This window comes from Galleria mellonella, unplaced genomic scaffold (genome assembly GCF_026898425.1).
Source record: "Galleria mellonella isolate WM207_F2 unplaced genomic scaffold, CSIRO_AGI_GalMel_v1 utg158, whole genome shotgun sequence".
Lineage (NCBI taxonomy): Eukaryota > Metazoa > Arthropoda > Insecta > Lepidoptera > Pyralidae > Galleria > Galleria mellonella.
Genome location: NW_026442003.1, coordinates 2,409,964 through 2,432,346, shown reverse-complemented (window position 1 = coordinate 2,432,346; position 22,383 = coordinate 2,409,964). Strand labels below are relative to the sequence as shown.

Sequence of the window (22,383 nt, the reverse complement as noted above, 5' to 3'; positions counted from 1 at the left end):
AGACTATATCAAGAAATATTAACAATAAATTAATTTGTATATTAAAAATTGTTTTATTTTGTTATTTAATATATATTCTTTATTGCACTTGTAAATTACATAGTTAACACATTTATAGATATTGTAGGCAAGGGGGGACTTATCTGTGACACAGATCTCTTCCAGTATACCTAATACGGTTATGTGGGGGGAAAGGTATGGAGACTGAGAATCCCATTGCTAGCAATATACCCAACCAGGTCGAGCTCCTCGCGGTTCCCCCTGGAAACTATCATGGTTAATTCCTGATGAATTCATCATGATGGGCTAACTGGCCTGTTTTTATTACCATACCATTTTCACCCATAAAAGAAAAATATGACGATTTTATCTCGTATATCCTTAGGAAAAATCCTCAGTTTTACAGGAAGAAAACTCTCTTAACATGATGCTAATATCTTTGATTTTTCATTTTTTTTTTTTATTTCTTATTGTGGTATTTACTTAGTGTGCTTGTAATAGCCTCGTCGCTTCCCTATAGCCGGTCTCGCTAGCGCCGTGGACCGTCGAGAAGTGAGTTGGATTCGTCGCCTCCCCAGCGAAGAGGACCCTCGGTCTACCGGAGGAGTCGGTGAGGGGTGCACCCAGGTCTTCCCTCGCTGTGGGATACTGCGGGGCTAGTACGTTGTCGTATGTGTAGCTACCTCGAGTGAACGGGTTCGAGTGCCAGCTTGATCTGAAAAGAACAAGAAAAGGTGACGTAGACAATAATTCATCAGATTTGATTTACCATGATTCACCAGAGGGAGACATTGTTCAAAAGTCGATTGCTTGGGTACCTCTGTCCCATTCGTGTTTCAACCGTGAAACAGTTGTGTTTGCATGGCTGTGTTTCGGTTTGAAGGGTGAGATATGGCGTGAATTTACTGGGTACAGAGGAATAACACCTGAGTCCTCAGGAATGGCAACGCATGGGGCGTACCATGGGCGAAACAGTATACTCTGTTATGTGCATGGTACTGCTCATGTCTACAGGCAACGGTTACCACTTTCCATCAGGTGGGCCGTCAGCTTGTTAGCCATTCTAAGTCGTATAAAAAAAAATTGCCATTCGTGTGGATTAAGGTGTTATCCCTTTGTATCCAATAATTTTGATTCCATTTTAAAACGAAAAACTGCATAATAAGCACAGTTGCATCATAACAGAAACACTAATATATTTGAGTGAGGGGGGAAGGGATTGTTAGTAATGGAGACTGAGAATCCTACTGCTAGCAATATACCCAACCAGGTCGACCTCCTCGCGGTTCCCCCTGGAAACTATCATGGTTAATTACTGATGAATCCATCATGATGGGCTAACTGGCCTGTTTTCATTCTCATCTATCACCCTTCACTGGTGCTCCGTCAGCGTATTCCGTTAGCGCAGGCGAGGTTACCATACCATTTACACCCATAAAAGATATATATATATTTCAGTGGGGAAAAGGGATTGTTAGTTATGGAAATTTACCAGCTCCATTACTAGCAATATACCTCATCAGGTCGACCTCCTCGCGTTCACCCCTAGAAACCATTGTGCTTAATTCTTGTGGAATTTATCGCGATGGGTTAACTGTACTGCTTTTAATCCTTCACTGGTGGCCCACTAGTGTATACCGATAACTCAAGCGGGATTACCATTCCATTATCGTCGCAGGAAAAAGAAATATATTTGAGTAATAATAATTCTACATAAAATATCTAGATTGCTTAGTTCACACAATACCTTACGATACCAGTAGGTTCTGGCACAGTCGTGTTACGGCCCAAAAATCTTCGCAGTAGCTGTAAAGATTTCTGTTGGACCACGTCGTCGGGTAGTGACTCCACCTGGAAAATTAACAGCTTCCTTAAATCAGGTTTTTTTATTTGTTTTTTTATATAACTTAGAATGGCAAACAAGCTGACGGCCCACCTGATGGAAAGTGCTAACTGTCGCCTATAAACATAAGCAGTACCGTGGACATAACAGAGTATACTGTTTCGCCCATGATACCCCCCCATGCGTTGCCATTCCTGAGGACTCAGGTGTTATTCCTCTGTACCCTATAAATTCACTGCCATATCCCACCCTTCAAACCGAAACACAGCTGCTTCACGGTTAAAACACGAATGGTACAGAGGTACTCAAGCAATCGACTTTAAATCTTCATGGAATTTCATGTCGTTTAAAAACACATAGGTAGACTAACCAGTCTCGCGGTATCTCCACTAAGCCATAGCGTAATGGCATTAGAAGTGCCCATAGGACTTGTTATGCCCTCCACATCATCCAACCATTGTTCGTCTTCGGCTAAATTGCTTGCGTCCTCTTTACTCCATATGAAAATGAAATGTTGCCTCTCTGGCCACCACACGTGCGGGAAACGTAAAATTATTTTATGTAGCAACCCCATAGATATATTGTTTATAATCGCCCTTCTGTCTTGATCTAGCTCTGGCGAGAATAAAGTTTCATGTCTGGAAATTTTAATGATTATATTATTAGATAGATAGATAGTTTTTTTACATTACTTACATCACACAAATTACAATACAAACATATACATTTTTCTATGTATTAACACAGTAAAAGAGATAAAAGAAAGAAAAACAAAAAAAAAAACCAATAAAAAAACCAACAAGCAAAATATATAAAACAACAATTTCCTTTTTTCATGCGTGGAGGGTATCGCCAGTACTTGCCAGACTTGGCAAGCGGATTAGCAACCGCAGTTAGGTTTTGATCAACTATTAAGTTACCGTGGTATCTTACAACATCTACGGGAAGGGAAGAAGTGGCCAATGCTTGTCAAGATTGGCATCCCACGGCAGCTTGCAATATTTGTCATAAATTAATCACCTTGTGAATGAAATAACATAAAATCACGTAATAAAAATATCACATACGTTGCCTGCAGCACTCCAATCGACACGGTGACTATGACGTTGTCGGCCGTGTAGGTGGCGCCGTCGGCGGTGGTCACCGTCACGTTGCCGTCCGCCGCCCGCGACCACGCCACCCTCGTCACCTCCGTGCTCAACTTTATGTCCAGTGTCGGCAGCCCTGGCCCGTTGTTGTACTTGTTCTGGAGTCGAAATTATTACACTTTTGTCATGCTTAGTTTTCATCATCAGCATTTCAGCCACTATTCGTCCACTGCTGGACATAAGCCTCCTAAGAGTTTCCTCCTGTCGGTGCAACTAATTCATGCATCTTCCTCCAGCCAGCTCTATCCCAGGCCATATCCTTGACCTCCCTATACGACATGACACCTAGTGTTTCTTTTATCTGTCCCATGTAGTTATTCCTTGGTCTTCCCCTTTTTTTTTTTGCCTTCTATTTTTCCATCTACTATGCTCTTAAAAAATCGTCATGTAGTATAAGGTTGTTTTTTTTTTATGCAACTTAGAATGCCAAACAAGCTGACGGCCCACCTGATGGAAAGTGGTAATCGTCGCCTATAAACATGAGCAGTACCATGGACATAACAGAGTATACTGTTTCGCCCATGATACCCCCCATACGTTGCCATACCTGAGGACTCAGGTGTTATTCGTCTGTACCCAGTAAATTCACGCCATATCCCACCCTTCAAACCGAAACACAGCCATGCAAACACAACTGCTTCACGGTTGAAACACGAATGGGACAGAGGTACTCAAGCAATCGACTTTTGTACAGTCTCCCTCTGGCAAAAGTCAGGTAGTCCAGCATTTTGCCTCTTCTATTCTCTATTGTTTTAATTAATTTTTGTTTCTCATTCACTCTTTTCAGGCCTTGTCATTGTAATAATACCAAATTATTACTTACCAACAAAATCTCAAAGAATGTCCTATATCCATGCCTGTTCCAGCTCACGTACGGATGACCTTCCACATTCCTGAACCTGCAGTTGGAGGTGAGGTCGTTCCAGCTGGTGGTCGCTTCGTATCCGGATATAAACAGGTTTACAAAACGCAGGAACTCGTCAATGAAGTCCTGGTCCGAGAGGACTGACGGGTGCTTTTCTCTCAAGTACTCGTGTAGCCTGAAGTGTAATAAATACATGTTATTGTCGGTGGGTAACTAAATATATAAATAATTTATTTACATTCATATTCATAAATTTAGTCGCTCGCATGTTTCATTAAACATGTGATCATACATGTGAGTGAGTCATTACTCACTCACATGTATGATTACTTACTCACATGTTACTAATTTACATGTTCGAAAACTCACTCTCTTGTTCGTTCATTGTCGCACTCATTTATACACACACTCATTTACTCAGTAAGTTTTATATAAATGCATTTGAATATTGACTCATCGGGGGAAAGGGATTGTTAGTAAAGGGGTCTAATGAATCTATTGCTAGTAATACAACTTATCAGGTCGACCTCCACATGGTTCCTCCTGTAAACCATCGTGAACAATTTTTGTTGAATTCGTCACGATGGGCTAACTGGCCCGCTTCATTCTTACCTATCATTTATCACTGGTGCCCCGCCGGTGTATACCTATAGCGCGGGCGGGGTTACCATCCCATGTGTGTGTGTTGTTGGGGCTCACGCCCCACGTTAGGAAACACCGATGTAGATATCAAAATAAAGATCTGTAAACTAACCTCTGTGTCACGTACTGCCCCATAGGTTGTGGTGTGGGCGCTACTGCGTGGAAATACTGAAATGAATTGTATTATAGGTATAAAAGAAATTTATCTAGTAAACAAAACAAATTATTTGGGGAAAGAGATTGTTGGCAATGGAGTTTGACAGCTTCATTGCTAGCAATATGCCCTATTAGGTCGACCTCCACGTAGTTCCCTCAGGAAACCATTAGAGAACAATTCTTGTTGAATTCGTCACGATGGGCCAACTGATCTGCTTCATCCTCACCTATCATCTTACCCTTCTATTATCACTTTTTAATTTAATTTTCTTAAATATATATATATATATATATATATATATATATATATATATATATATATATATATATATATATATATATATAGTAATTAAATTTATTCGATTACCAGCTTTTAGCTGCGACATTCACATATTATAATATATATCGTTTACAATCAATAAATAAATACCTGCGTTAAATAGTTGAATAGTTCATTTATCAACGCAGTGTTGGGCTCCCTGCCGTCCGATCTGTAGAACGCCAGCTCGAAGTCCTGCGGCAGCAGCGTCACGTTGTTCTGGACGGCCGCGTCGTACACTCTGTTGGGGCTGGTGCCGTGGATCCTGGGCGCAATGTCAAGGTTGGAGTTTACATTACTTGTCATCAAATTTGTGCCTTAAAAGTGAATGGAAGCGGAGAGGAAGGCTCTTCAGCACGAATGGAAAAGTTCAGGACACTTAGGTATGATTTTTCTTTTACAGAACTGCCCAAAAAAGGAATGTAACGTTTTTAGGGTTCATGCACTTATTAGACATAAATTTCTTTACTGCATCATAACTTCTAAATGCCTGAACAGATTCGGAAGTAAAAGATATTATTAGAATCCTTACAGCATCCTGACTTTGGCTATATTTCGTTTTTTTTTTAATATTCCGTTATTTGTGAAACTTTAGACCGTTCGGGAGACTTTGTACAAAAGTCGATTGCTTGGGTACGTCTGGTCCATCACAGTTGACTAACGCCTCTGACTATTTCAAGGGGGAATATAGATAGATAGATAGATACTTTTTATTGTACCTCCAAAAGATTACAGTAGTAAATACAAATGCATACAGAGGGAAACTTTGTACACAAGTCGTTTGCTTGGCCACTTCTGTCCCATTCGTGTTTCTACCGTGAAGCAGTTGTGTTTGTATGGCTGTGTTTCGATTTGAAGGGTGGGATATGGCGAGAATTTACTGGGTACAGAGGAATAACACCTAAGTCCTCAGGAATGGCAACGCATGGGGCGTATCATGGACGAAACAGTATACTCTGTTGTGTCCATAGTACTGCTCATGTCTATAGGCGACGGTTACCACTTTCCATCAGATGGATTGTCTGCTTGTTTGCCATTCTAAGTTGTAGAAAAAAAAAATATCAGGGCAGTCGTGTTTTTGATTTTTGAAGAAAAATGGACACGTTTTATCTCTGCCTTAGTTCTAAAGAGTAATTAATTGAGTGATACAAAGGATGTAATTGTGTATCCCATGATATATATACTCTAGTTCCTGTCTATTGGCGACAGTTGCCACTTTCTACCAATCAAGCTTCCATTTCTTTATTACAATTCATATAACAGCCTCACCATTCAGCGCCGAGTTCCACGACGCCGTCCCCGAACGGCACGGTGTGCACCCTGCCGCCCACTCGGTCCTGCGCCTCCAGCGCCAGCACCCTGCGGCCGGCGCGCGCCAGGGTCGACGCCGCAGTGGCGCCGGCTGACCCCAGCCCGATGACTATCGTATCGTAGGACTGGCTGTTGGAGCTGTAAATTGGGATAATTATATGCAAGATTAGTCGTTATGTTTAAGCATAAAATGGACCATCCCTTCCTTTCTTTTGGGTGTTGTAAGTGGTGATTGAGGGAGTCGGTGGTTGTGGAACGGGCAGCAGCGTCCTTCTTAAAATATCACCAAAATCCAATCTGCAGTTGCCAATCTACCTGAAAAGCGTGGCAACTACTGGCCAAACTACGCTTATGGGGAGGCTATGTCCAGCAGTGGACAGTTAACGGCTGAAATAATAATAAATGGAAACTTTTTTTTATACAACTTAGAATGGCATGGTTGCCCCGCTAGCGTATACCGATAACAAAGTTGGTGTTACTAACCATTTCGTTTCATTATCTGTGTATTAAAAACAAGTAGATATAAAGATAAATAATTATTAATTAATTATAAACAATGATAATTTAAAACAACTAGGTAACTGTGGTAGCTACAAAAAAAAATAACACAGGTCAAGCATTGTTGATAGTACACATTCCCTTATCTGTGCCAATAAGTAAGAATTTGGTTACGTGGTTATAAAAAAAAAGTTACTTAATGTTGCTCTATGTTTCTAGTTCGTTTTTTTTTTTATTTTGCCAGAGGACTCTTTACATTAGCCGAAATTAGGTGAAAATTTAGACTGTAAAGTACATACATAGATTAGCAATGTTAAAGAGAAAACATAACTATTTTAGAGCGGGAAAGATAGATAGGACACTCACGTATAAGCTCTAATCTGATTTGGCGGGAATTCGTTACAATGTGCTTACTGACCTGCTTTGATCCTCACCTATCGTTCCTCACTGGTGACTCACCAGTATTTTTTTTTAATAGATGATAATGTAATAGTAACCATGCCTGCGCTGACGGTATACGCTGTCGGGGCACCAGTGAGGGATGATAGGCGAGGATGAATAATCAGAACAGTTAGCCTATTTGGAATTCAGCACGATGATTTCTAGGGGAAACTACCTATTTCAAGGGGAGGTCGACCTGACAGTGTATATTGCTAGCAATGGGACTGGTAGTCCGCATTACTAACAATCCCTTCCCCCCGACTCACCAGCGTTAATAGATAGTGCAGCCGGGGTTATTATTCCATTATTATACATTAAACAAAAACTTTATTTTAAACTCAGGATGTAAGAGGCAACCAAATATCATCATATTAAACGTCTCTTCACTGCTGGACATTAATCACCCGTTGGGGTGTTTTGTCAGTAGTTGCTACGTTTGGCAGGAGGGTTGGTAACCGCAGTTAGGCTTTGGTGATATTTTAAGAGGAGCGCTGCTGCCAATTCCAAAAAACCAGAGGGAGACTTTGTACAAAAGTCAAATGCTTGGCCACCTCTGTCCCATTCGTATTTCTACCGTGAAGCAGTCGTGTTTGCATGGCTGTGTTTCGGTTTGAAGGGTGGGATATAGCGTGAATTTACAGGGTACAGAGGAATAACATCTCAGTCCTCAGGAATGGCAACGCATGGGGGGTATATGTGTGTACTGTTATGTGCATGATACTGCTCATGTCTACAGGCAACGGTTACCACTTTCCATCAGGTGGGCCTTCAGCTTATTTGTCACTCTAAGTCGTATAAAAAAAAAGTATATAATTGAAAGAGAAACAAGACGCGAAATAAAAGACTATGCCAAGCTGTTTAGGAACGTTTAAAAATTATTGGCCGCTGGCTCCGTATTTTGGAAGGAGTGAGAAGATATCTGGTAAGCCGGTTAAGAGACTTTCATGTATAACAAAGACAATTTCTTGACTCTATAGGGCTCTTGGGGAAAGAGATTGTTGGCAATGGAGTTTGACAGCTTCATTGCTAGCAATGTGCCCTATTAGGTCGACGTTCACGTGGTTCCCCCTGGAAACCATCGTGAACAATTCTTGTTGAACTCGTCACGATGGGCTGTTTCATCCTCACCTATCGTCTTTCACTGGTGCCCAGCCGGTGTATACTGATAATGCAGGTGGGGTTACCATGCCATTTTCACCTATTAAAAACTATAGGGCTCTACGCGAATATTTTTTTTAATAGGTGATAATGGTATGGTAACCTCGCCCGCGCTATCGGTATACACTGGCGGGACACCAGTGAAAGATGACTGATGAGGATGAAAGCGGGTCAGTTAGCCAATCTTGACGAATTTAATACGATGGTTTCCAGAGGGAACCAAGTAGAGGTCGACCTGATAGGGTATATTGTTAGTAATGGGGATATTTGACCCCATTACTAACAATCCCCTTCCCCTCCAACGCGAATATTAGCACTAAGTTAAAAAATAATGTTTGTCAAGAAACAGATACAAATTGTTCTGAATTATACGTATAGTGGACGCTGTACTAGAATAACAGGATTCTAAACATGCAGGCAAAGCCGTGTGTTGTGACTAGTGAGGTATATAACAGGACTTACGCGTGTGGGACGCTGGCGGCCCACGCCGCTCCGCACAGCGCTACAGCGAGCAGCGCTCTGTAACTCATCTCGGTCGACTGAAGCTGCGACATCTCGCGGTCACCTTTATATGTTTGAAAGCATGCGTTCAGGCACAGAGTAGATATTAAACTATAGATTAACCGCGGCGTCACTCGCACCTGTTGTCTTGGTTAAAAGAAATTAATTCAAGCAATGCGAGGCTTTATTTTAATGAATGAAAATGGTATAGCATACTCGCTGGCGTTATTGGCTTGGGTATAGCGGAGCACCAGTGAAGAATAGGTGAGGATGAAATCAGGAGACTTATTAGAATTGTTTTAAAATTTAACAGTTTTAAGGCTTGTAAGTATGGTCCCGGCATAGAATAGGCCACCTTTTCTTTTACCGTAAGTGTCGTAAGAGGCGACTAAGGTTTAGGTAATAGTATAAGGATGGGCAGCAGCGTCTCTCTTAAGCCTAACTGCGGTTGCCAACAAGCCTGCCAAGCATGGTAATTACCGGCAAAATCCCTCTTTTAGGGGAGGCTTATGTTCAGCAGTGGACGGTTAACGACTGATAGTTTTTATACAACTTAGAATGGCAAACAAGCTGACGGCCCACCTAATGGAAAGTGGTAACCGTCGCCTATAGACATGAGCAGTACCATGGACATAACAGAGTATACTGTTTCGCCCATGATACGTACGATACGCCCTATACGTTGCCATTCCTCAGGACTCGGGTGTTATTCCTCTGTACCCTGTAAATTCACTGTCATATCCCACCCTTTAAACCGAAACACAGCCATGCAAACACAACTGCTTCACGGTAGAAATACGAATGGGACAGAGGTGCCCAAGCAAACAACTTTTGTACAAAGTATCCCTTTCCCATAGTCGTCTCTTACGACACCCAAGGGTACGGAAGGGCTGGGGCATTCTATATCGGAACAACATGGCTATATAAATCAAGGGATACATCTGTGAATATCGCATCCAATTCGGTGTAGTAAATTTTTCCTAATATTGGAACACACATACAGAGAGACGATATTTCTAAAAAAAAAAAATATTAATTTGACTTCTTTAACCGTTATTAATTTTCCAAAGAGGATGGACGTCAGGCAGGCGGCCGGTCGTAAAACTGTGAGCCAAATCTTTTTGTTTATAGGAAAAAAAATAAATTACGCCGACCCCAAATAATAATTGGGACACGGGTAGCAAGATGATGATGAAATCTTATTAAAAACTTTTTTTTAATATCTTTCATGGTCGTGATGTTTTTGTATTATTAAAAAATATATATATATATATATATATATATATATATATATATATATATATATATATATATATATATATATATAAGGTACTAATTTTATTATATAAGTACGATAAATCTAGTAAGTACTCTGTAAAATTGATTGTATTTACGCGGCAGCAAAAAGCTCCCAGGTTGGAAAATGACGATCTCTCTCTTTACATTGCATCATTCACATAGGCGTACCCAAGGAGGGTGGGGGCGTGGCCTCTGAATTGTCAACTGTCCATCTCAAAATAAAAATTAGGACTTTTAACTATAGATAAAGACATATCTGAGAGTACGTAGGTATGAGTCTTTTATAAAGAACTAGTGAGAAATTAATAACAGAGTAATAATAAAGGTATTAGAAAGTGATAAGAGTCCATTTTGATAATATCATTGTCACCAGAGGGAGACTTTGTACAAAAGTCGATTGCTTGGGTACCTCTGTACCATTCGTGTTTCTACCGTGAAGCAGTTGTGTTTGCATGGCTGTTTCGGTTTGAGGGGTGGGATATGACAGTGAACTTACAGGGTACAGAGGAATAAAACCTGAGTCCTCAGGATTGGCAACGCATGGGGGGTATCATGGGCGAAACAATATACTCTGTTATGTCCACGGTAACGTCTATAGGCGACAGTTATCACTTTCCATCAAGTGGGCCGTCAGTTTGTTTGCCATTCTAAGTTGTTTAAAAAAATGTCAGCTGTTAACTGTCCACTGCTGGACATGGGCCTCCTATTATGGGATTTTGCCAGTAGTTACCACGCTTGGCGAACAGGTTAGCAACCGCAGTTAGACTTTAGAGATGCTTTAAGAGAGACGCCACAGCCCATATCTCCACCGTTAAGTTCCTTTAGTCGCCTCTTACGTAACCACGGGAAAGGAAAGGGTGGCCTATCCTATGCTAGGATCAAATGGTCAAGTTATTTCATCATTATAAACAAATAATTAGGTAAGTTGAACTTATAAAAACAATACAGATAGGTGCGTGACGTATGAGTCATGATTATGGCGTGAAATACAGATGATATGCGTAGCTGACACCCTTTGTTTACAGATGAAGATGACGTGTGCTCCCGCTTATGCTAATGGTATACAGTGGCGGGGCACCAGTAGCACGTGAGATGAGTAGCAATGAGGATGATGTCAGGACAGTTTTTTTTTGATGGGTGAAACTGGTATGGTGCCCCCGCCTGCGCTAACGGGTTACGCTGGCGGAGCACCAGTGAAGGGTGATAGATGAGAATGAAAACAGGCCAGTTAGCCCATCATGATGAATTCATCAGGAATTAACCATGATATTTTCCAGGTAGAACCGCGAGGAGGTCGACCTGGTTGGGTATATTGCTAGCACTGGGATTCTCAGTCTCCATTACTAACAATCCCTTTCCTCCCATAAATGTCAGGACAGTTGGCCCATCGTGGAGAACTTGTAATTAACGGTGGTTTCCAGGAGAAGTTGTATGGTGATCAACTTGACAGGGTAACTGCTAGCAATGAGGAGTAACAATCCTCCTTATCCATCCGTTCCCATTTTTTTTATACCACTGAGGTGGCAAGCATACAGTCCATCTGATGGTAAGCAGTTACCGTAGTCTATGAATGCTTGCAATACCAGGTACATAACGCGCACGTTGCCGACCCTGAAGAAACCTCTTTATCCTTTTATTGAAGAACCCTACGCTTTAGTCTCTTGAAAAAACCTCGATAGCTAGCTCATTCCATAACCTAAGCATTCGTGGGAGGAAACATCTCTGAAGCAATCTAGGCTCTAAGGTTACTAACAATCCTTCTCTCTCAACAATATCTGTAATCCGCATCCGTATTATATTTGGAGAAGATTAGTAAAGAAGAAGTTTTCCTAGGTCTTTTCCCTGCAGCTTTTTTAGAGGATAGAAAAGATATCTTTAAAGTCGTCTTCAGTTCCTAAATCGCTCTCCAGAGGCAGCACCATCGCTCGCTAATCGTTTATAGGACCAAAATGAAGATATGACAGTGTATATTGTGTAATTTTCAACTATCGCAAAGTATTTGCGAGATAGGTAATCGGTGATCTGCTTATTATAAAGATAGCCGCGAGATGTCGCAGCTTCAGTCGACCGAGATGAGTTACAGAGCGCTGCTCGCTGTAGCGCTGTGCGGAGCGGCGTGGGCCGCCAGCGTCCCACACGCGTAAGTCCTGTTATATACCTCATTATTTTCCAGGATTTATAATGATTTGATAAATGCGTGTATGTACTCTAACATATGTTTCTGATCATGTTAAACTATATGTAATATACGTTCCTCTTGAATCACTCTATCTATTGATGAAAACAGCAATTAAATCCGTTGCGTACAGACGGCGGGAAGCGACTTTGTTTTTTTTACCGGGAAATTAGTGTAAATGTAATTTTACACAGTTTGATGCGGCTGGTTTTTTTTTATTGATGGTAATGGAATAGTAATGGTAGCTATCGGTTTACACTGGCGGGGCACCCGTGAATGATGATTGGTGATGATGAAAAGGCAGGTCAGTGAGCCCATCGTGACGAATTCAACGATAAATTAGCCACGATGATTTCCGGGGGGAACCGCGTGGAGGTCGACCTGATAAGGTATATTGATAGCGATGGGGACTAACCTCGCCATTACTAACAATTCCTTCCCCCCTGTTGGCCGGATTAGAAATTACGATGGTTACCACTTTCCATCAGGTGGACCCGTCAGCTTGTTTGCTATTCTAAGTTGCTTAAAAAAAATACAGACTTCGTCTACATAGATAGATAGATACTCTTTATTGTTCCCTCCATAAGATTACAATAGTAAACTTATTATAGATACAAACAATTACAAGAAATAATCACAGTGAGAGAACAATGTAATACTCGTATAATAATGTATGAAATATAATAAAATTGTAAATAGAAATTTAATTGTCAAATTGTTTTCTCACTGCGTTGACGACCCTGAAGAAACCTCTTTGCCTTCCTATTAAAGAACCCCACGCTGTAGTCTCTTGGTAAAACCTCGACAGGGAGCTCATTCCATAACCTGATCATTCGTTGGGGAAAATACCTTAGATAAACAACCTAATTTCGTGTCTCCAGTCAATCTATTCTTCATCCAAATCTTGTCTTGAAGAGATCGCTCTCAGCGATAAGGCCGCCCATTGTTCTCTCAGTGTAATATTTCCTTGTAATTGTTTGTATTTATAATAAGTTTACTATTGTAATCTTATGGAGGAAACAGTAAAGAGTATCTGTCTATGTATAACAGTAGATAAAATTAAACTAGAAAGATCACACAGCCAGCGCCTGACTGTCTGACAGACACATGAGGAACTGTTGCGTCATACTACATAATTGAATGTAGGTAAAACTTTAGGTATTGTTCGTATATTAATCTCTGTATATGACGCAACTTTGACTCGAGTTTCCAGAATTATGTTTTTTCTTTTAATGGGTGATAATGGGATGGCAACCCCGCCTGCGCCATCGGTATACGCTGGCGGGGCACCAGTGAGTAATGATAGATGAAGATGAAAGCAGGTCAGTTGGCCCATCGTGACGAATTCCACTAGAATTAACCACGATGGTTTCCAGAGGGAACCGCCTGGAACCTGATAGGGTATATTACTAGCAATGGGCTCATTAGACCCCATTACTAACAATCCCTTTCCCCCCTCCAGAATTATGTTAATGCGTTATGGTATATATAACTCGCCCCATTAAGGCATCATCGTCTTGCTACCCTTATCCCATTTATTATTTGTGGTCGACGTAATATGATTTTATCCATATTACAAAAAGATTTAGCTTATAGTTTTACGACCGGCCGCCTGCCTGATGTCAACCCTCTTTGGGAATGCATTTGTTGGTGGTTCCCGCCACCTACGGTTTGGAGGAAAAGATTGAAGAAAAAAGGAAGGGAACGTTGGAAATGCGTAAAGGAAATTGGTAAATAAGAGGAATAAGAGACCTATGTGGGAATGGAATGGGGGGGGGGACACTGCAGTTGTGGTGTATTGTTCCTATATTTAGTATTTGTATAAAAAAAATCATTATATCATATATATTTATCACTGTTTTATATATTATTCTTATATATTTATACACAACATCTCTTGCACACACGTGTCCGTGAGTTACGTATTTAGGGCCTACTGAAAATCAGTGTCGTAGCTTCAGATATGAAACTGCGACATATGCCGAGTTAGGTACTTTGCACAAACACTGCTACATTCCTTTTGTTTTTTTTTTTATATGTTTTTCTATTTTTGTTATTCTGATAATAATAATAACTTTATTGCATAACCATGATTGTAACAAACTCAGCACTGGAAGTTACAGTAAAAGTAAGTACGAATTCATTTGTACATTTGGATCAGTTTAAACATCTGTGTCTGAACTAGGTTATAAAGCTTGTATCTCAGACAACAGCGCTCAACCCTCATTACATAGTATAATGTTAGTTCAGCTAAATTTTTAGTGCTACATATAGAATGTTGATGTTATATAAAGTTAATTCATCTAATTATAACCATTGGTAATAATGAAAATTGTGAAAAAATAAATTCTAATTTCAAAGGGTTAATTTTAAAGGGTCTAAATTCGGTTGTATGTATTTCTTTTAATTTTGTTACTTCATAACTCTGTCAGTTGTATACCTATTTGGAAAATTATTTTTTTATCAAAAAGAATATATTTAGACATTGGTCCTATGGGAATTTTATTAAAATCGTTTCAGTAGTTTAATTTTTTAACCCAAATAACTGGTTTTGTCACATTCGAAGAAAAGAGAAGCTTTTTGTAATTTTATTATTAATTTAATTTTATTTTATTATATTGTAATCTTTTGGAGGAAACAATAAAGAGTATCTAGCTATCCATCATTATGTACAGAAAACACCTAGACCAATATAAACAGACATATATATACAAGAATAACAAATGTTTGCGTTGTGCGGGAATGGAAATCGTGACCATTGGAAGATAAGGCGGCGCGTTAAACCGCTGCTCCATCAAGGGTGTTTTTAGTTAATGATAATGGAATGGTAACCCCGCCTGTGCTCTCGGTACACGCTGGCGGGGCACCAGTGAGAGATGATAGGTGAGGATGAAAGCAGGGCAGTTAGCCCATCGAGATGGATTCAACAATAATTAATCATGATGGTTTCCAGGAGGAATCGCGTGAAGGTCAACCTGATATTGCTTTTAAACTCTGTTACTAATAATTCCTTTCCCCCGCACTACCAAGGGTGTCAAAATCTTTGTGTACCTATTTTAACATCCTAATTTGCAGCTCCAACAGCCAGTCCTACGATACGATAGTCATCGGGCTGGGGTCAGCCGGGACCACTGCGGCGTCGACCCTGGCGCGCGCCGGCCGCAGGGTGCTGGCGCTGGAGGCGCAGGACCGAGTGGGCGGCAGGGTGCACACCGTGCCGTTCGGGGACGGCGTCGTGGAACTCGGCGCTGAATGGTGAGCCTGTTTTTTGCTTACTAAATACAAATTCGATGGCGAGTAAACTCCAACCTTGACATTGCGCCCAGGATCCACGGCACCAGCCCCAACAGAGTGTACGACGCGGCCGTCCAGAACAACGTGACGCTGCTGCCGCAGGACTTCGAGCTGGCGTTTTACAGATCAGACGGCGGGGAGCCCAACACTGCGTTGATGAAAGAACTGTTTAAATTTTCTTCGCAGGTAACTTTATAATAAATTAACTTTTACCAATGACATCGTCCGTGTAACTGGAATATATAAAACCCATTCTTGTCCTGTCAAACTTCATCATCATCATTATTATATTGCTGTCCACTGCTGAACATAAGCCTTACCTTTACTGGCAAAACCCCCCCGGTTTTGCCAGTAGTTGCCACGCTTGGCAGGCGGATTGGCAACCGCAGTAAGGCTTTGATTACGTATTGATTATCATTCAGCTGTACGTTTTCCAATAAATAAATAAATAAATAAATAAATAATAGAAAAATCAACTACACATATACGTGTAAGGGAATTAATTCTCACACACTTGAATCTAAATGATCACGTACAGTGCGGTTTCAAAGGAATTCTCTCCCGCAAACGCTCAGGCTTTGGAATGAGTTCCCGAGGTTTTCCCTAGAGATTATTTATTTATTTATTTATTCATTAGTACAAATATGTGTACATGGCGGACTTAATGCTAAAAGCATTCTCTCCCAGTCAACCGTAGGGAAGTGTCAGAATACTCGAATGCCGTACTAGTAATTATTGATATACATACATACTAAAATTACATACATAAACGAATAAATATATATAAATAACAAATATACTTACACATATATGACATATACTATATTATACACGAAATTGAGAATAATATAAAGTACAGTATGGGGTTCTTCAAAAAGGGTATATTAAGCTTTTTTCAGAGTCGGCAACGTGCACGTGACACCGTTAGCGTTGCAGTCGTCCATAGTCTACAGTGACCGTTTACCATCAGACGGGCTGTATGATTGTTTGCCGTCTTTATGGTTTAAAAGAAATGTAATAAATAATTGATTGTTTTTTTTTTACAGTTCTTTCACGGATCGCCACCCACGCCGCAACCAATGGGCCAATATATAACACAGAGGTCAGTCAAAAGATCTACATTTGTAAATTTTACAAAGAATATATTATATTAACAAAAATTGGCAAGGGAAACTTTTTATTTTTTTATACAACTTAAAATGGCAAACAAACTGACGGCCCACCTGATGGAAAGTGGTAACCGTCGCCTATAGACATGAACAGTACCGTGGACATAACACTGTTTCGCCCATGATACCCCCCATGCGTTGCCATTCCTGACGATTTAGGTGTTATTCCTCTGTACCCAGTAATATCTGCATTATTGGTGTATTCTTGCCACACCAATGAGGAATGAAGGTGAGGGTGAAGTCAGAGCGTATGGCTTATCATAACGAATTCAGTAGAAATTAGCCATGACTAAACATCGTGGAGTTCGACCCGATAAGTTATATTGGTAATACCTAATGAGACCTAACGGTCTATAGTGGAAAGAGGGGAGGGGCAGAACAGGAGGGGGGAGGGGATTGACAGAAATGCGGACTACCAGTCCCATCGCTAGCAATATACACTGTCCTGTTGTCTTCCACGTGGCTCCCCCTGGAAACCGTCGTGCTAAACTCCAGGTGTATTCATCACGATGGGCCAACTGACTTGCCCTTTCATCTTCACCGATCATATTTCCCTGGTACCCCGCCAGCGTATACCGTTAGCGCAGGCGTATACGGTTACCGTTCCATTATCAACCATTAAAAAAAAAGGATATGACCTCTCGTTACTAATAATTCCTTTAAGTATCTTTCGTATGACCATTCCATCAATAAAGCTTTTTAAAAAAATACATCACGATCTCATGAATTAAATGCGTAAGTGAATGAGTTGGTACCTAAATAAATTATTGAGTTAACCTACGTTCCATGAATTTCATAATCTTCAGGATATATGAATACTTGAAAGAGAGGCACCCGGCAGTGCTTGCAGACCAGGACTTTATAGATGAGTTCCTGCGCTTCGTAGACCTGTATATATCCGAATACGAAGCGCTCACCACTTGGAATGATCTCTCCTCAAACTGCAAGTTCCTGAAGGTGGAAGGTCATCCATACGTTAGCTGGCACAGGCATGGATATAAGACATTCTTTGAGGTTTTATTGGTAAGTAACAATTTGATAAATATTATAACGACAATAGAGCAATAAAATGGCAAAGTCATAGGATTAGAGATGACAGAATAGCAAGGTCGTAAGAGTAGAGACGGCGAAATGTTAAGGTCGTATAAGTAGAGACGACGGTATGACAAGGTCGTAAGAGTAGAGACGGCGGAATGACAAGGTCGTATAAGTAGAGACGACGGTATGACAAGCTCGTAAGAGTAGAGACGGCGGAATGACAAGGTCGTAAGAGTAGAGACGGCGGAATGACAAGGTCGTAAGAGTAGAGACGGCGGAATGACAAGCTCGTAAGAGTAGAGACGGCGGAATGACAAGCTCGTAAGAGTAGAGACGGCGGAATGACAAGGTCGTAAGATTAGAGATGACGGAATGACAAGGTCGTAAGAGTAGAGATGACGAAATGACAAGGTCGTAAGAGTAGAGACGGCGAAATGACAAGGTCATAAGATTAGAGACGACGGAATGACAAGGTCGTAAAATTAGAGATTTCTTTCTAGAACACATACAACAACGGGCCAGGGCTGCCGACACTGGACATAAAATTGAGCACGGAGGTGACTAGGGTGGCGTGGTCGCGGGCGGCGGACGGCAACGTGACGGTGACCACCGCCGACGGCGCCACCTACACGGCCGACAACGTCATAGTCACTGTGTCGTTAGGAGTACTGAAGGAGAGGTAATATTACAGTATTTTTTACAAAAACTCGTTCACAATAAAAGAGACTTTAGTCGTATTAAATTACTTCATGTTTGGCTAAATTATAATATTGTATTATGAAATTAAAACCTTAGATAATTGATGGACCTTATTACTATACTATCTAAATGGGAAAGTGAGTTTGTTTGTTGATTACCTCATAACGCCAACGGCTTAACCGATCACTATAAAATTTGATATATACAATAATACCTAATATAAGCCTTTATTCAGACAACATTTTCTTTTTTTATTTAACAAATTATTTATATAATTGCTGTTATCTGTTTGCTTATTAGCGAAGGCCTCCTCCAACTGCCTCCGATGGCAAAATACCCTAATATCGGGGTGAACGCCACAAAAGAAAAAAAAAAAAAAACTGCCTCCGATGGTCTCTATTGCTAGCAATTCTTGTTCAGATCCGTCTCATATAGTAACATGTATATAAAATTTAATATACATGTTATTATATGAGATGGGAAAGGGCATAGGCTACTTCTTTTTTCAGTCAGTGAATATATTCCAGTCATAAACATAAATTTAACTTTCATTAACATTTGCAGACACGAAACTCTGTTCTCGCCGCAGCTGAATCAAGAAAAAAGAACGGCCATAGACAAAATATCTATGGGCAACAAGCATAAAATAGTCTTCCTCTTCCCACACGCGTGGTGGCCAAAGGGTCAAGAGTTCGACTTCATTTGGAATAAAGAGGACATAAAAAACTTGGCCGACGACGAAAAATGGCTGAGTGAAATTGTGGAGATAATTACTCCTATGGGTACATCAAATGCGATTACGATTCCGATCTGCGGAGAGCCGGCCATATTGGTTAGTATATAAAAAAAAGGAATCGTTAAAAAAAACAAGATTTTATAGGTTTTAGGTCATCACTTTCGACATCATCATCATCATTATATTAGCCGATAACTATCATTTGCTGAATACAAGCTCTCCCCCATAAGGGGTGAGGGCTTTGATTTGCTAGTAGTTGCTTAGTAGGCGGGTTGTCAACCTGCAATTAGGATTTGGTGGTGTCTTAAGAGGAACACTGCTGCTCATTCCTCGACCATTAAGTCCCCTTTGTCGTTTCTTACGACACCCACGGGAAAGGTGGCTCATTCTATGCCGGGACCATACAACACGAAAGAACAAAAATACTATGGATCTCTTAAAATTTTAGTTTTGACTAATTCACCGTATATACAGGCATCTATATAGATAGTAGCATATTTTTTTATACAAGTTAGAATGGCAAACGAGCTGACGGCCCACCTGATGGAAAGTGGTAACCGTCGCCTATAGACATGAGCAGTACTATGGACATAACAGATAATACGGTTTCACCCATGATACCCCTTATACGTTGCCATTCCTGAGTACTCAGGTGTTATTCCTCTATACTCTGTAAATTCACTGCCACATCTCAGCCTTCAAACCGAAACACAGCCATGCAAACACAACTGCTTCACGGTAGAAACACGAATAGGACAGAGGTGCACAAGCAAACGACTTTGGTAAAAAATCTCCCTCGGGTAAGATGTATTTTGTAAGATGTGCAAAGTCGCCTGCCTGAATACCTTACTTAGATTAATAAATGTTTGTTCTATTTTGTATTTCTATGTGAAATGTCGAATAAATATTTCTAAGTTGCGATAAACATTTCCCATTAATTCAAAAGTATGCTTTATTAATTCTCAGTTCTATTAAAATATCTGTTTACTTAGTTAGCACTTGTCATGTCGGCTGATTATTGAGACTGATTATAAAGGAAGTTGTTGATTTTCTAGGTAGAGTCATTGCCCGACGACCTGGTCAAACAGAAATGTCTGCAGCTACTGCGAAGGTTTATGGGGCGTAATGTGACTATTCCAGAACCTATAGCCTTCGTGAGGTATTGTATATTTTTAATATTTTGTTATTTAGGCAAGTGTTATAGAAATATTTATTATAACAAATTCCGGCTTCATATGAGCGTGCTTTTTAAAATCTAATTTGTTATATTTCTGTACGATTTTTCAATTTTTTTTTTATAAAATACTTGTTCTTGTAATTAGTTAATTAATTGTTTGCTTCTATTTATAATAAGTTTCCTATTGTAATCTTTTGGAGGAAACAATAAAGAGTGTCTATCTATCTATGCATTATAAACAAAACGATAAAAGGATTAACCAAATATGTACAGCCTTTCTGAATTGATGCACTTACTTATATTCGACAATTGATTTTTATTTATATACGTTTAATTTTTTTTTATAAATATTAATATTTTGTATTTAAGCAGCTAATCCCACATGTAGATCTGTCTACGTTCTAAATATTTTTTTTCTTTTACACCAAAAACCTGCAAAATTATACAAACAAACATTCACGAATAGAAAATTTGAATTTTAGGGAATTGGATCCGCAATTAGCGGAAGGAGAGTCAGTATTTAAACCGATGAATTACTGTCGATGTCACATTTTTTGTTATTTTTTTAGATCAAACTGGCACTCGAATCCGTACACGCGAGGTGGCCTCACATACGATAACGTAATATCCCCGCAGTACCCCACAGTGAGGGAAGACCTGGGTGCACCCCTCACCGACTCCTCCGGTAGACCAAGGGTCCTTTTCGCTGGGGAGGCGACGAACCCAACCCACTTCTCGACGGTCCACGGCGCTAGTGAGAGCGGTTACAGGGAAGCTAACAGGCTATTACAGTCACACTAAAGAGATTAAGGTTGCCGTGTGGTCCCGGCATAGAATAGGCCACCCCTTCCTTTCCCCTGAATGTCGTAAGAGGCGACTAAGGGAACTTAATGATCGAGGGATGAACAACAGTGTCCCTGTTAAAACATCAGTAAATATTAACTGCGGTTGCCAACTCGCCTGCCAAGCGTGGCAACTACTATCACAACCCCCTTTTGGGGGAAGCTTATGTACACTAGATGACTGATATAATGTACTCTTTTTATTATATTTTATTAAGAAATATAGTATATTATATTCTTCTAGCAGAACTGAACATTTTTCCTGAATAAGAATCGATGGAAAATAAAGTGTTGAGATTGTGAGTTTTTTTTTATACAACTTAGAATGGCGAACAAGCTGACGACCCACCCGATGGAAAGTGGTAACCGTCGCCTATACACATGAGCAGTACCATGGACATAACAGTACACACACATACTGTTTCGCCCATGATACCCCCATGCGTTGCCATTCCCGAGGACTCAGGTGTTATTCCTCTGTGACCTGTAAATTCACGTCATATCGCACCCTTCAAACCGAAACACAGCCATGCAAACACAACTGCTGAGATAGTAATACATATAATTCCACAGCTGACGCGCCGTGTTTTTTTTACAGTTCTTTGTATTTTTTTTATATCATTGATACTTAAAAATTTGTTTGATGTAAAATGTATAATTTAGTGGCCCGTTTTGTATGTTAAAATGTGTTTTTTTATGTCTGTTACACTCTCACTGCAGTTCAGAGGCTCTTTACGTTTACAGTCTTTATTTAGAGTTTGGTCGCCATTTTATTTTGTATAAAAATGTATATATAACCTTGTAGTCTTTAATAATAATTTAATCTTGTAAATAAATAAATAAATAAAATTAAGAAATTTTGGTAGTTTCATTAAATGTTTTTTTTTAGATAGATTCCAAGATAGATAATTTATTTGCATTACTTACAACACACCAATAATAACAAACATAGATAGAGACATATACAAAAAAAGGATAAAATAATATTTAAAAAAAAAAACCCAATAGCAGAATAATTTTAAACTTTCGCATTGTTTCGATATATTTTAAATACACGTCAGCAATAAAAAA

At 40.0% G+C, this 22,383-nt stretch overlaps 2 protein-coding genes across 2 annotated transcripts; one reads left to right on the top strand and one right to left on the bottom strand.

The window, feature by feature from the left end:
- Window positions 1–443: 443 nt before the first annotated feature.
- Window positions 444–8,946, bottom strand: LOC113514762 (possible lysine-specific histone demethylase 1-like). Its single transcript, XM_052892375.1, has 9 exons — window positions 8,844–8,946; window positions 6,243–6,422; window positions 5,085–5,238; window positions 4,611–4,666; window positions 3,815–4,031; window positions 2,911–3,089; window positions 2,214–2,481; window positions 1,748–1,851; window positions 444–715 (listed from the first exon to the last, which is right to left on the bottom strand). The coding sequence occupies exons 1-9, from the start codon at window positions 8,933–8,935 to the stop codon at window positions 484–486; spliced, it is 1,482 nt and encodes a 493-aa protein (XP_052748335.1). The 5' UTR covers window positions 8,936–8,946; the 3' UTR covers window positions 444–483.
- Window positions 8,947–12,209: 3,263 nt separating this feature from the next.
- Window positions 12,210–22,170, top strand: LOC113513793 (possible lysine-specific histone demethylase 1-like). Its single transcript, XM_052892376.1, has 9 exons — window positions 12,210–12,321; window positions 15,433–15,612; window positions 15,684–15,837; window positions 16,698–16,753; window positions 17,627–17,843; window positions 18,359–18,537; window positions 19,122–19,389; window positions 20,349–20,452; window positions 21,040–22,170. Exons 1-9 carry the CDS (start codon window positions 12,230–12,232, stop codon window positions 21,269–21,271), a joined length of 1,482 nt encoding a protein of 493 aa, XP_052748336.1. The 5' UTR covers window positions 12,210–12,229; the 3' UTR covers window positions 21,272–22,170.
- Window positions 22,171–22,383: the final 213 nt, after the last annotated feature.